The 15,030-nt window shown below is 34.7% G+C and overlaps 1 protein-coding gene across 1 annotated transcript; it reads right to left on the minus strand.

Annotated features, from left to right (window-relative positions):
- Positions 1–1,102: 1,102 nt before the first annotated feature.
- Positions 1,103–14,013, minus strand: LOC112525178 (protein FAM135B-like; the record flags this gene model as incomplete). Its single annotated transcript, XM_025135224.1, has 15 exons — positions 1,103–2,842; positions 3,932–3,982; positions 4,127–4,332; positions 4,441–4,699; positions 7,005–7,241; positions 7,322–7,381; positions 7,618–7,804; positions 8,527–8,657; positions 8,752–8,964; positions 9,108–9,219; positions 9,312–9,487; positions 9,590–9,658; positions 9,854–10,008; positions 13,416–13,504; positions 13,880–14,013. Coding segments are annotated over 15 exons (2,370 nt in total), but the record flags the coding sequence as incomplete, so codon positions are not given.
- Positions 14,014–15,030: the final 1,017 nt, after the last annotated feature.

The following is a 15,030-nucleotide window of genomic DNA, read 5'->3' on the forward strand; positions in this document are numbered from 1 at the left end:
CATTTCCTTGGTAAGTTCTGCTTTCATCTGTAAGGGTCTTTATTAGTATGTGACCCAAAACTTTTTATCGGTTTGCCTCTGATTTGAATGTAGTTGGGTTTTGATCAAGTGTGTCGATCTTCCAATTTTCGAACTTGAAACATTTCACTTGTGCCAACTAAGCTCGCCCTAATCGTCCAACCACAATTTGCATGGACACAAATTGGCTCAAATTTACTCTTTGTTGATCTATTTTCTTTAAATCCGAAACTCTCTTGAATAAATTTCAATCATATGGCTAATATCATTTCTTTTTTGGTGGTAAATAATTCTCCCAAGCTGATGTGTGTGGTGCGATTATAATTGAGCGATTTGTTGGGTGTGATAATGGGTTCTGGTGTTGGAAGTATATGAGGCATACCAAAATAATCATTCATAGCCGAAAATGGTCTACTAGAATCACGTATTTCTTCTTCTTCTTATCATCCTCCTGTTCCTTCTCTTTCATTATCACCATCTTCATAATCTAAATCATCAACCTCAGGTATACCTAATTTAAAAACATTAGCACCTTCATTAGTTTCTTCCATCTCGGGAATCCATGAGTACATATATTGATAAAAACATTAACACCACTTGAGACACAAATTAGGGCACATGTGCATCCTGCTAGTCAGGCAAAATCTGTTGTTGATCAAAAAATTTGAGGTTGATTTTGTGGGACAAATTATTGTTGACTATAATAAATACGCTGATTCTGATGACCAAATTGATGTTAAGCCTCATTGATTGGTGGTAGGTTGGAACTTCCTCTGACATTGCTTCCTCTACCCGATCAAATACCACAAGCAACAGAAGTTTCGATCACAAACAAAATGTAGCACGTCTTCTTGCTCGACAACAAAATCCATAAACCCGGTGACATCATCATCACTAGCTAACTCAAAAACACACCTATCATAGTTGTACGATAATCTAAAAGCATTGATTATTGCAAAAAAAAAAAAAATTGCAACATAGCTAGCCAACCTAAAATGTAACGTTGCCAAAACTACACCACGTTGCATAAGTTCTATATATACATGCTTCATAACATCATTTACTTTTTCTCATGTTCCTCCAAGATGAATATGCAACCTCAGTTTCTCAGTTTCATTTGTCATTTTGAAATTCAAATTGACGAGAGACCACTAGTATAGGAGCAAAAAGAGCAATGGAAAAATTACATTTTAAGAGAATCAATGAGATTGTAAACATAATGTAAGTCATACTAAAATATATAAAGAATTTAATTATCAGGGTTAATCCGGTATACATAATTCTTTTGAGGGACCTTACAAAAATTTGAACAAATCACAGTGATTAATACTCTAACTCACAATTGAATCAAATTGAATTATTGTACAATTGTTGTCTACTCAAATTGAATCACTGAATATTATTGTACAATAGTCGCCTACTCAAATTGAGCTACTGAAAAGCAAAGAATGTATATTTTATGTCTACTGAAAAACAAAAAAAAATTAGTAAAAAGACAATTGCTATACAAAAAAAAAATCAAATTTGCATAAAGTTTCAGAATAGGACATGTCAATGTTAAGTAAAAACCTTACGTATTTGCATAAGGTTTTTTTTTCCTGAAATTAGTCTTTACGCAAATACATAAAGCATCTATGTAAAGACCAGCTATTTTAGCAATAACCTTTCCAAAAGTGACTAAAAAGTAAATTTCGTTGATGAGATTGACTATTTTGGTCAATTTTACATCAAGCTTTAGTGTTGAATGATGATTATGTTAACCTTTGTGGTAAAAGAAAACATGAATTAGTTGTTACTCATTCTTTTAACAGTTTGTATGTCATTTACTAATAAATTCATTGTAGATACCAATTGTGCATGTTTAGCATTTTAACAAAGAACATGAACAAGCTTATGTTATTAACAAATGAACACAAACAAGAAATTTTGTTTGTTTATGCATTCATATTCATTCATTTGTTACGTTTAATTTTAATAACGAACACAAAAGACCTAGGAATTTTTGTGAGGTGGTAACACCATTTGATTATAAAAAATGAAGCTATGGGTATTTTTACAAAATTACTGTTAGTCTACTGATTAGTTCCTTATTTTTCATATGTGACACTATGTTTGAGTCTTTTATCCCAAAAAAATTCAAAAACATAATAAACCTGAAATTAAAAGGCAAAAAACTAAAGAAAATGATAGGGTATTAGATTCGAATCTGCCCAAGGGGAGAAAAGATCGTGCAAACCAACGTTGTCAAGATAAACTTATGTTATTATTGTAATTTCGAAAAATATATGGTTGCACCCAACAAATGATACGGTGGCACATTTATCACTGTAAAAGTTATATGAAGCGGTGGCCCGTGCAACCATATAAAACATGGTGGGTCCTCCCCACCATATAGTCATACGAGATAATCTGATCCACCTATGATTGACATAGCTTTAAAGTGGACTTGTTACCTGAAGCAGCTTCAACTCCATAAGTCGCAATCTCATGAGCAAAAAATAATGCACCTGGGGGCTAATAAATGAGGATGTTTTCAGCAAAAGAATTCCGGAAATGACCACATTATGAACTTTACAAAATTGTCAGTCTCCAAGAACTCTATGTGAGCAGCTCGTCCGATCATAGTGTTCAAGTTTCGACCCAACAACGATATATCAAAGTTGACGTCACAACGCATGAACATCCGTTGCTCTGTGGATGGCGTGCGTATTTGTTCCAAGCAGTTATTAAGCATCTCAAGAAAGACTTGGCCCTTCTTTGAGTAGTCTTGTGAGGATGCCTGGCACATTTCAATTCGTGCCGAGTGATAAGGAACATACCCATCCTGAAACACATAATTTTTCTTGTTTATTTGTTTAATGGCATTCAATTTCACCATTTCGATTAAACAAATGTCACATGTTTATGGTGACGACCTATAAAAACAAAACGAAACAAACCTAACATATTTCACTCAAAGGTACAGTCTAGGGAGGGTGGGATGTATGCAGACCCGTACTCTACACTAAAAACTAGAACAATTGTTTCTATTAAGACACCTCGAGCTTGTAAAAATGTGTGCGGAGAAGTTTTGATCCAAGAAATTCAAAAACATTGCCAAAAGGTTTTGGAAAATAAATATGAAGGGATTGAACCAACGACTTTTGAAAAGAAGCAACACTAAATAGAAGTGTGTTGTATAACAAAGACAGCACATTGCAACATAGAAAAAGTATGAGGCATTGAACAACTCCTTGTCTAACATAGGACACCGGTAACCTATTTTTGACTACTCTATAACCCTCAAAGTACCACCCCCAACCAACTCCCTCCCATCTACACTATCTAAAGGTCCCTACACCCTAGCCTGCTATTCTAGTCCAGTGCCTCCAAGATCTCCTATCAAAGATCATGTTCTCAGAAATGTCTAAGGTCTCTATGTTTATCTTCAGTTGCTCATCTCACATCTTCCTCAACCTACCCCTCCTCACCCCCTCACCCATGACGCGATCTACACGCCTCACTGTCTCCTGCGAACATGTCCAAACCACTTCAATCTTCAGCCACAACTCTCAACTTCGCCTAGAAGGCTAGGAACACCACTTCTCAACAACAAATGAATATTACCCATGGGGGGGGGGGGTATCTTAGGATGTGATGCATTCGCAAAACTAATGAGATTTTACCAAAAATGAAAGTAAACATCAAATGCTACAAATTCTACAACGATACTTTTTCACGAGTCAGGATCGTAAGGAAAGAGCCTCTCTACTCTTTGGGTTGGGTGAAAGGTCTGCATACATCCTATCCCCGAACCTTATTTCTAAGTGGGATATATTGGGTCTATTTTGGTTTTGAAGAAGCATAGTTGTGGATTCAGACAAAGGAGGCAAGTGCTAGTGCAATTGCTTATAGATGAAAACAAAGTAAATACCTGGGGGGATGATAGAAGGATTATGTTCTTAAAACTATCCAACGTCTTTTGCTGGCAGTAAAAGGAAAGGTATCAGAACTTCAACCATGTAAACTTATAGCAACAACAGAAGTTCTCATTCTTTTCATAAGAAATATGAACAGATCGTAAATCCAACAGTTTCAAACTGCAGAGAACAGAAAAATCAATTGATACCTTGCAGAGTTTATAGAAGAAAGTGTTTTGTAGATCTATATCATCAGTGAAAGTCAGCTGATGAATGCACTGTGTATTCTTAAGCTTCTTCAACAGCCATAATCCAGAATTGAAAAGAGAGTTTGAACTGTAGAGATAACCTAAATGTGGACCGGAAAGAGAGACATATGTGCACAGGAATCTATGGTATGGCTCCATAATGCTCTCTGTGATAAGAAATTATAGACTACATTAATAAGGCCAGGAAAATAAAAAGGTTTTACAAGAATTACAGTAATTGCTTAAGAAAACACAACTATTTATGTAATAAGTACCTGCTAATGCTGTTCTTATAATGACATTACCAATGGAATGACCCACAAAGCTGAGCTTAATGCTTGATAAGACACCAACCCTCGAGGCTTTATCCAATTTCCTTTTAACAAAAGAAACTACTTCTTGAGCAAGCCTAAGTCCCATTTCCCTGAAGTCCCCAGTTGTGTTGTCTTCATTAACCTTCGACATCAAAAACTGCAATTTTGGATCGATCAGAAGCCATTGATTTCGGACAAGCCGTAAGTCCAGATGATGTCCCTGCTCATTTGTTCATTTCAAGAGGAATTAGTTCTTCAAAATTACACTATTACCACCTGTAACATCCCGTTCTCGGGGTATCGTCCTTTGCCCTTAGTACAAGTGAATGAAAGAAACTTCATATCTTAAACTTTTATTTCATTATAATAGAGTTATTACAGCAGCGGAAATGCGGAAATTTACAACTTAAAATATTCTAACATCTTAGACATCTTGTTCCTACTCCTTGATTCCTGAGATACATACATGAGATATATAAGCTATAAGCTTAGCGAGTATTTATAGTTTCATGAATGAGAAATTTTCATGATATTTTGTAAATGATAATTTATAAAAGCTCTTGATCATGTATAAAAATATTCTTTATTCTCATGCATAAACATTTATAAAATACTATATTCTTTATCATGTATAAAAATATTCCTTTGAGATCTCACTTGTCACATGCATGTATACCATACTTGTCTTGAGGTTTGCTAACCGCCGGCTCCATAAAAGGCTGCCCTATAAGGTTCGTTTGCAAAACGTTCCTTCTTGTAATATCCCGTACATTGGATATTATGGTTATACATAACATGTAAAAAATTTCATGCCTTATGTAACACACATGATAACATGTAAATGATTTTCATGTCTTGTGTGTATACTTGTATGTCATCATGCATATCTTGAATATGTATGTGAATCAATATTTTCATGTAAAACAAAGCATGCCAACATAACTTGTAATGCATAAAATACTTCTATATATAGCATACATGTATCTCATATATCACATAAGTACTCACCTTGATTTGCCTACTTTTCCTTTGATTCCTTTCTTCAAGCTTAACTAGAGAGATTTCTTAGTTTTTGGTATGCATAAATAGTGACCCTTAAACCCCTATTTATAGATAAATTCATTGCATTAACTACTTGTTCTTCTTGCTCTAAAGATTGTACTCTTATGAGAGTTTAACACCTCATTTTTGAGGATAAGAGAATCTTGACACCTCATGCTTAATATAAAAGAATCTTAACACCTCATGCTTCTAGCTTTTATTTGTCATGCTTCTAGCTCTTGCTTGTCATCATGAATTTTGCCAACACATGCTTCTATCCTTGACAACTCATAACTAGCTTGCTTTGTCGTAAAGAGTAGGCTTGCTTTGTCATAAGATTTTGTGGCTCATGTTGTTTATTTATAAGTAGCTTTGTAAGCTACTTGCCTTATAAACATGATAGTTTAATAAATGCTACAGCTGTTGGACTCTTTTAAAAGTACTTAATTTGCTTACAAAATCTTGTATTTAAGGCTTAAACATTTAAATAAAAAAAACTAGGGTGTTACACCACCACTTTCGGCACTACCATTGAAATGCACTAATGCACACAGATATCAGAGACATCATATTGACACAGAGTATCACATAGTTTTACATTTCTTGCATATATTACCTCCATTCCCGGTTGGAGCCCATTTTTAGATTTGGAATTCAAATCTTAAGACTCAATAAATTTATAATTAACTTGGATGTATTTAGTGCTTTGCTCCAAGAAGATAAACCACATGGAATTCAAAAAGAATTGAAGTCATAACTCCTGACCAAAATAGTAGACTAACCCAATAATCTCCAAGTCAACTTAAAACAATGGCAAGAAGTTACTAATAGCATACAACCTAGGACTCGTATCGGAATCACAGTTCTAACTCATAACTTATGTAGAGCTGGATGTCACAATCTCCTGCGATAAATATAATGATGTCATTTTCCGATTTACACAAAAACCAAAACAAATCCAGAAAAATAACCAATAAATACATGAATCCAACCCATTACATATTGAGTTCACTACTTTAGTGGCATAATAACGTAATAACCACGAAATCAACTTAAAACCATGTATAAAGTTATTACCCTATCACTTGTAATATGAAATGAGAAGCAACAGAAGTGAAGTTCTACGATGTAGGTGAGCAAAATTGCTCCGGAACAACAAAACTGGACTAAAACTGGTTATACTAAAGGTTCAGTTATTGGTTGTAGATTTTTTTTTATGTTGATTCTCAATTCGGTTTGTATATGAAACCGAACTTGTTTCTTCTTTTTGGAGTCTTGAAGCAACTCCATTTTAGGTGATATTTTTCAAATTAAATAGACTCAAGTTTGTAGTTAATTCATGGTTGAGTTTAAGACCAAACTGGTTCCGTTTCATTCAGACCCAGTGAAGAGAGGCACTTGTAGCATGACAAGGGGTGGCTGAGAGGGAAAGAGGCTGCAAATTTCTTAGAGACCAGTTGGTAATCTGGCAGAGCATGACATACCTGAAAACCATGAACAAACACAGCAATCTTCAAAACACGGTCCTTTTGTTGATTGCTAGATAAACTTGAGCCAAAATTTGAGAGTACTCTATGTCCCTCTTTCATGTCCATGTTGCTGAAGTAAGAATTTCCACTAGTTGAAGGGAATGGCGCATTTACAAAGCGTTCCACAATTATAATAGGTATACGCGATGCATCTCCAAAAATTTGAAGGTCTTGAACTGAACGATTGCACATCTGCACAGAAGTGATGAAAATTTAGTGATTCCACATAGAAGAAACATGAAATCCTGAAGCCTCTAAGAACACTGGCCCACCTTCATCTGTGCAATACTACGACGGTGGAGCTCAGCACGCATTGCAGCAGTTTCAGCAGGCTAAAATAACAACAAATATAATTAGTCATATAAAGTAATCATAAGAAAAGAACAAAACAAAAGCACACAATAAAGATGTATTCATACTTGGTCAATGAGCAACCAGAATTTGCTCATCACCCAAAAAGTACATGTTCAGATAATCTTCACTCAAACCTAGAATTGATGTGAAGAAGACCTCTCTGTACCCAATGATATAAAAGATTAGTAGCAAGTTAGGATGGTTACGAAATTACATCTTCAGTTATCTTTCGAAGTGCAGGGGCTTTCGCAAGAACGCCATTGTTCGAGTCATCAACCTCACTGCCAATACACTGATGATGCATCTCAACTTTAGAGGTAACAATCCATATTGACCATTCAGCTCTACGATCATTAGCCCAAACGTCATGCAGTCGCTCCAAAATCCTTGTTTTATTATCCCTGAGAGTGAAGTAACAGATCAAATATAAAGATACAAGCAATATGACCAGCCAATCAGCCACCCATCATTACAACAAAGAATCACTAACTACAAGATAGCACATTAAAGTTAAATGGCACAAGAATGTTGTAAAATTATGTGATTTCTGTGTCACTTGAACTTCTGATACTCCAAGCAAGGCGTTACTTTTGCACCACAGACACTCTAAGCCACTTTCTCCTCTCTTCTCTTCATGTAACAAATGATAATTCTAAGCCAATACAAGATATAATAATTTCATGTTAAAGAAACAACAAAGTAATACTATTTTCTCCGCATAAAGAGTTAATAAGTAAAAGATAAGGTCTGAGACTTCAAACAAGCTCAAGGGAAAAGAAGTATTCTGGTAAATTTCTTTCGTGCCAAAGCCACACGCCTACATCCTGTGCTTACCATCTACAGGAACTTTCCTTGTCCAGTGATTAACAAAAACATAGGATTGTTCTTAATTTTGTTGGATGTTATAAAAACTGCTGATGACTATACATAACAAATAGAAAGCAGCAAAGTTAGGTGCACTGCTTACACCCCTGCGATATCCTCAATGAGCACAATTTCAGTGGCAAGAACTTTCAGATTCTATAGTTTTCATTAGGAAATCTTTTTTCCAGAAAAGAGTCAAAAGACAACTACTAAGGTTCAAAAGAATATCAAAAAATTAGACAAAGGTAAAGAATCAAACCTATGAAACTTTAAATATGTGTTCCATAAGTAGAGGATTTGATCTCCAAGAGAATCCAAAAGACGGGAAAGTTCGTCCTTTTGTAGGGAATAAAGATAATCACTTTGGTAACCAATAGTACCAATTGGTTCCTGTTCAAGGACATGGAAGATGAAAAAAAGTGAAATTCAAAGAATATATGAGACTACTTAAGGAAACCACTCCGAGCCTCCATAAACGAACAACCTCAGAATCATTTTGCATCTTGCCTGGCACTTGCCAATGTTCAGCATTAGCAGTCTCCATGGCCACTCCCGTAGAACCAGAAGAGAGCTTTGTCTCAGCATCATTGGAAATGAAAGCAGTCAAATCAATTGTTTGATCGAGGGTGTTACTAAGATTTTTAAGCTCTTCAAGTAGAATTGCATGAGAAGTTGAAAACGCCTTGACGAAGACAACCTGTTTTCACAAGATGTGTTTGAACAGATTAAGGAGCAGTAAAAAGTTAGGTTAATCTTCACAAAAGAATATTGATCATGACCATCTAAAGATACCAACACAAAGGCCATCTGAAAGAGATGTAACAAAAACTCATGGCATACTTGATTAGCCTTGTTGTATTTCTCATCAGCAGTACCTTGACGACCATGAGGATCGCTGAGTTGAGACATCAAAAGGTTAGTTTCCCAGACTAACTTCACCAAAAATCTGTGACTGTCAAACAGTAAGATTAAAGTACTAAAAAGCGACAAGACATTATTAATCTTGGTTCCTAATGGAAGTGATAAATGAAATTTGCTACAAACCTAGGTGTCTTCGTGGAACGAAAACCACCTTTCAGCAAGCTGATGTGTACACTTGTATCAACAAGCACAGAGTGGAAAGCATCAAAATAAACAGGGCAATATGAATGCAATCCTAGAAGAGCCTTAGGTGGGATTCGAAATTCGTGGACTGCAGCAGGTCCTCCTTCCCAAGAAGACTGCAAATTGTTGCTGCAGATATCAAGAAAAGAAACGATGAAATGAATAATAATATTTAAAATGGCAAGATTATGGGAAATGTGTAACATAAGGCTGTTTACTAACCCATCATCCAAAATAGATGCAAAGAGAAGCTCAAACTTTAGAATTACGGCAGATGTGATTGGACCCTGAAGATTTTAGGATCTTATCAACTGACAATATAATAATGTGAACACGATGAGCATTTGGAAATTCTTTGACGATATAAAAAGTGAACAGGGAACAAGCAGTGGCACCCCACTGCTATGTGGAGGGAATGAAGATGAGTGTCTATAGAATGCGTGCAAGTATACAGATGCATATAGAGAGAGAGAGAGAGACACCTTATATTTACCAAGAGACAAGTTGAAAGAGATCATGACATATAGATAAACATTCTGCCTTGCATATCGTATGTAAAAAGGTTGTGATGAGAAACTATGATCCATGTCATCAATCCTCCATGCCCCGAAGACATCATCACAATCGAGTTCAGGAGCTGAAGTTCACACAGCAATGTAACACAACCTTAGCCTTTTGTTTCCTTCCTGATAATAAGTTCATATACGATATATAAAGAGAGACAAATTGCATAAAGCAAAGTTGCAAACAAAATTAATGAGTCAAAGTTGACAAGTTCAAAATTTTCATGGCTCAATGACATTAGTACATTTGATAAATATTCCATGATGAAGAGCAGAGGAAAGGTCAAAGGAGCAAGAATGACATTGCAAAGTGGTTAATTTTCAGTTCTCTCATTGAAAGAGTAATAAAAGGGTGGTGCCTGATTGGTTTGAGCTTGGCTCCAAAGTTAAAAGTACCTGGAGGTCCCAGGTTCAAATCAAGGAGAAATAAAAATCCGCTTGTGGCCACGGAGGTTCAAATGCAGTGACTCCGGGCTATCTGCAAAGCAGATGGTCGCCCTGGGATTAGTCGGCTCGCATTGCGGGTTGGATATCCAGGTTAATAAAAAAAAGGGAGGACAGACAAGATTCACCAAGTAATTATGACCAAAATAAACCTTTCCATGTCACTGTCATACCTTCTATGATTTTTTCTTCCTCCAATCCTAAGACCACAAACAGAGACCTCAAATTATCTAACATAGATTCAGATACAATTTACAGCAACTGTTGATGACAAAAAAATGCTTTGAGAAAAGATCGGCTTTATCCGAAAGGACCTGCATCGGCATCATCCAGTTTAGAAAACTCTCCCAGCTGTTTCTTATAGGTAAGGTTCCTAAAGATCGAGCATGCCTAAGTTAGGCTCATAGCTCATATGTGCACTCTTTACAGGAAGAGCTTCAGTGGCTAACTAAGACACTACTATATCTTGTGTATTAACTAGTAAGATCTTCCACCATAATGTTACAAGAGTGCTACTCATAATGCAAGGAGAAAAGGAACTCCATGTAATACCTATTAATAAAGTAGGACACTGGAGAAAAGAACTTGAACATATTGAGCAGTAAAGTAAGAGAAGCTCAACACATTCAGTTAGTGAGATATTCATAAAAGACGTTCTAAAATTATAAGAATTTGAAAAGAAATTCCATTCATCTTTTCAACCATTGTGAAGATAGAATCATAAGGTTGTAGCACTTGGTGCAGAGTACAAGTTTATTTATGACTATATAGATAATATTTTTACTACTTTTGTAGCTTTTCTTTTACTACTTTTGTATCTACCTTGGACATGCATGGTCCTAGGCCCCTCCACATGATGCTCGTCCCGGGTACAGTATACTATAGAGGAGGAATGATGTTAGTAGTCATCTTTTTTGTATGGGGTTGTAACAACTAACTATCACCATTCTCTTTGGCATGAATTAATCATATGCCAGAATATGAAGAAAAAAAACCATAGAAGACTGTAAGATCCATATTGAAATCCCCAAAAGTTCAAATACCCTGAATGTCAACTCCCCTAGATAGATCTGAATTGACGATTGTCCAGCAAAGACTATGCACCTTTTATCCTACTTTATTCCAGATGTTGGAAGCATTTGGCAAGTAATGCAAAATTGGTACTTCATGTCTTTCCTATTATGTTACATTTGCATCTTAACTCCTAGTTCCGCTTCTCATAGAAGGCTCGGTCTACTCATTGAGGGTGGAAGGCAAAAGCATCCCCAATTTTCTTTTTTGTGCAAGAGTTTAAATACACCTGGTTGCAAATTATGTAGTATATGTTACACATTTGAATATTTTTTGTACTTAAATCACTAAACTGGATTAGATTTGGATCAGATGAAGTCCATAAGGACTCTCCTTCGAAGAAAAGAAAGATATGTCTGTGTATAGTACATAACCAGGGCCGGCCTTGGCCACGTGCAGCCCGTGCGGCTGCACAGGGCATTAAAGTCTAAAGGGGCATCAAGTTTTCATCTATTACTAGTTTTTGGTTTAATAATTTTGGACAACTTAGTTTTAACTATAAAAACAGGTCAAAGGCCTAGTAGTGATGAATATTGAATGCACATTGTGAACCGATTAACGTCATCATTCCAACAACTCAATCTAATTTCTATTGTTCTTCAAAGTTTGACTATTTCGATTTTCAAGGCATGGAGTTCTCTTTCCAGCCAATTAAGGTCATGAAATTAGATTCAAGAAATCAAAGATGGAAATCTCGAATGACTGATTTCTACTGTTGATTGAACTTACCGAATTGTTGTATGAGTCGTATTATGATTTATGAATCTTTAAATCTTTTTGCAAAAAAAATCTAAACTTCTAACTGATTATTATAAAGTTGGGTCATGTGGTCGTGGGTTACTGACCTACTAGGCTAAGGCTAAGAGGCTTTTGTCATTTTGATAATGAGTCTTCCTCTTGCATGTTGAAATATCTGAGAATTGAAATTTTCATTGCACATGAGCATCATTGTGTCAACATAGTTGGAGCACACAGCACAACATTAACAACAGTGTGACATTGTTTTAATTATTGGTCACTTGTTCTTTGCAATGCACAATAACATAGATTATGAATTTTACAATTTATTATTGTTCTTTTGACTTTTGTTTACTTTGAGGTTTGACATTACCGCATTAGATTTAGGGGTCGTTTGATTGGTTTTTTATTAAGTTATATATGGATAAAGTTGTCTGTATAAATTAATTTGTTTGTATAAGTTGGAAATTTTTTTGTTTCGGAGAGTTTTTTTCGCATATGTAAGGAGCGTTTCTTTAGTTGGAAGGGACATGTTTGGAAAATAAACATGGCTTTCTATATAAAGCTCCTACTAGAAGCTTACTGGTAAGTCATTTTCTATATCGTTAAGCCATTACGAAACAATCATGCATAGTTGAGTGAATAAGTTATTAGTTCCATTAATCCTATTAAGCTGCTAACAGATAGACCCTTAGCATTTAGTCGTTAGATCTGTAACTTTTGAGTTTTACTTTTTGCTTATTATGACGGTAATTTGGATACAATTTACTATTTTAGTTAAAAATTAATTATAGTTTTACTTGTCTTTTAAGTCCTGTATATTTAAATAAAGTTTTTATTTTGCTAAGTTCAATTTGGAAAAAGGAAAAACTAGAAAAGAAGGAACTACGATCTTAATTCACGATTTATCCTTTTATCATTTTATATTTTGTATTTAGGGTTTTGGTTTTTATGCGCACCCCACCCCACCCCATTATATGTTTTATTATTATTATTAATAAAAATCAACATGAGGATGAATATGTTCTAAACTCTTTAAAAAATCACATGTTCCATTGGACTAAAAATAGACTTAAAAGGGTATTTTTTATGATTTTCGCACAAGGCATCAAAAATCTTAGTACCAGCCCTGTACATAACTAATTGTATCTTTCAACTTTCAACATTGAGATCAGTTTGCTAGACTACAATGAGATAAATGTGCATAACGAGCTAAACATCAGAGTACCTTCATATTGAACAACTCTTGAAGGGGAACCAGGTGAAGTTGTGCAGCCACCATCTTCCCACCTCATGGCAATCTTGATCTGATACCACCTATATACAACAAAATGATGCATCGATACACACTTGTTTCAAACATACTCCCACAGAAAAGAAAAAAGAAAACACATCTTGTTTTCAGATGTCAATCGGGTTGCTTTCAAAGTCGATCAAAATAAACAAACATTAAATTGGTATGGTTGCAAAATAGTCAATAAGCTAACTGCATTGAACTTTGCGACGATTGACAATACTATAAATTGAATAAAATTGCAGTTAACTTGCTGGCAAGGCTATATAATGAGTTTCACATTTCGAAAAGGTCTGACATAATCAAAGTCTTCTTTCAGGACGGAGGGAGTACAACAATTGATTCAACCATAAGAACTTCAGCCAAATAAATAAGAAATTGATGATACACGTTATTACCCTTGCTCAAAGAGGTCTAGGTTGTGAAACCTATGAATATAAATCGCAACCTCGTGAATCGCCTCCACCATTGGCTTGCTTCTACGAATGAATGGATAATCGAGGGTTTGAGGATCCCCGGGGCAGGAAACAGAGGTTCACATCGACCTTAGTTTTAGCAGTTCGGTATTGATCGCGAGTAACTATGATTCATTCAAGACGGTATGATATAACTGATGATGATCTCTAAGATGCTTCTTATTATTCATCCTCTCGAGTCTTGATCACCTTCTTCCCTCGATAAATGAAAGGACAAAACCCTAATAAGAGATTTTGCAATGCGATTCAAATACGGAGTAACAAGATCTAAGATTAGACGCAGGCAATATCACCGACGAAAAGTGAGGTTTTGGCCGGCGAAGAGGGATCACCGCGATTTGCCCACCGGAAAACAGAGCATCGCCGAGAGAGAAAACTCAGGGATTTTAGCATTTTTGTTGTTTCGAAAATAATATTTTAATTAATTAAATTTATTGAAGTTAAATACGTAGGATAAAAAAAACAATTTTTATTAAATATTTTATTAATATAATTAATGTTATCCATACTATATTATAAATCATTTGACAAAAACTCTTAAAAATCATTTTATATACGTAAAGTATTGTTTATTAATGCATATTACTTAAAACTCAAGATTACAAGTAGATTATGCATAAATACAACTTATTAAAGCTTCATATTTGAATTTGTGTGTAACTGCAGATATACATAATCAAATGCAAGATAAACATCTCATTTTAAATATAAAAAATCTAAAATATAAATAAGATAATCATTGAGTTTTAACAGAATACTTAATTTATTATCTTTATAAAATGTTATATTATTAAACCAAAAATAAGTCATTTCGTTATTAAACTTAAATTAAATTATAATAAAAAAATTAAAGAAATTACATAAAAAATGAAAACTTTTAAATAGTTGATTTGATATTAACATTAATATATTTTTTCAAATTTTTATGATATCTTCAAATTTATATTTTATTCTAAAACAAAATCATTATTGCTTTATTAAAAACACATAAAATCGTATTATAACATCGACAGAGACAAATAATAAAATAGAACATTAAAATCAAGATGTGTCTCGCTTTATTGCATGAGTAC

The sequence above is a fragment of the Cynara cardunculus genome, assembly GCF_001531365.2.
Source record: "Cynara cardunculus var. scolymus isolate 2C chromosome LG 1, CcrdV1, whole genome shotgun sequence".
Taxonomy (NCBI): domain Eukaryota; kingdom Viridiplantae; phylum Streptophyta; class Magnoliopsida; order Asterales; family Asteraceae; genus Cynara; species Cynara cardunculus.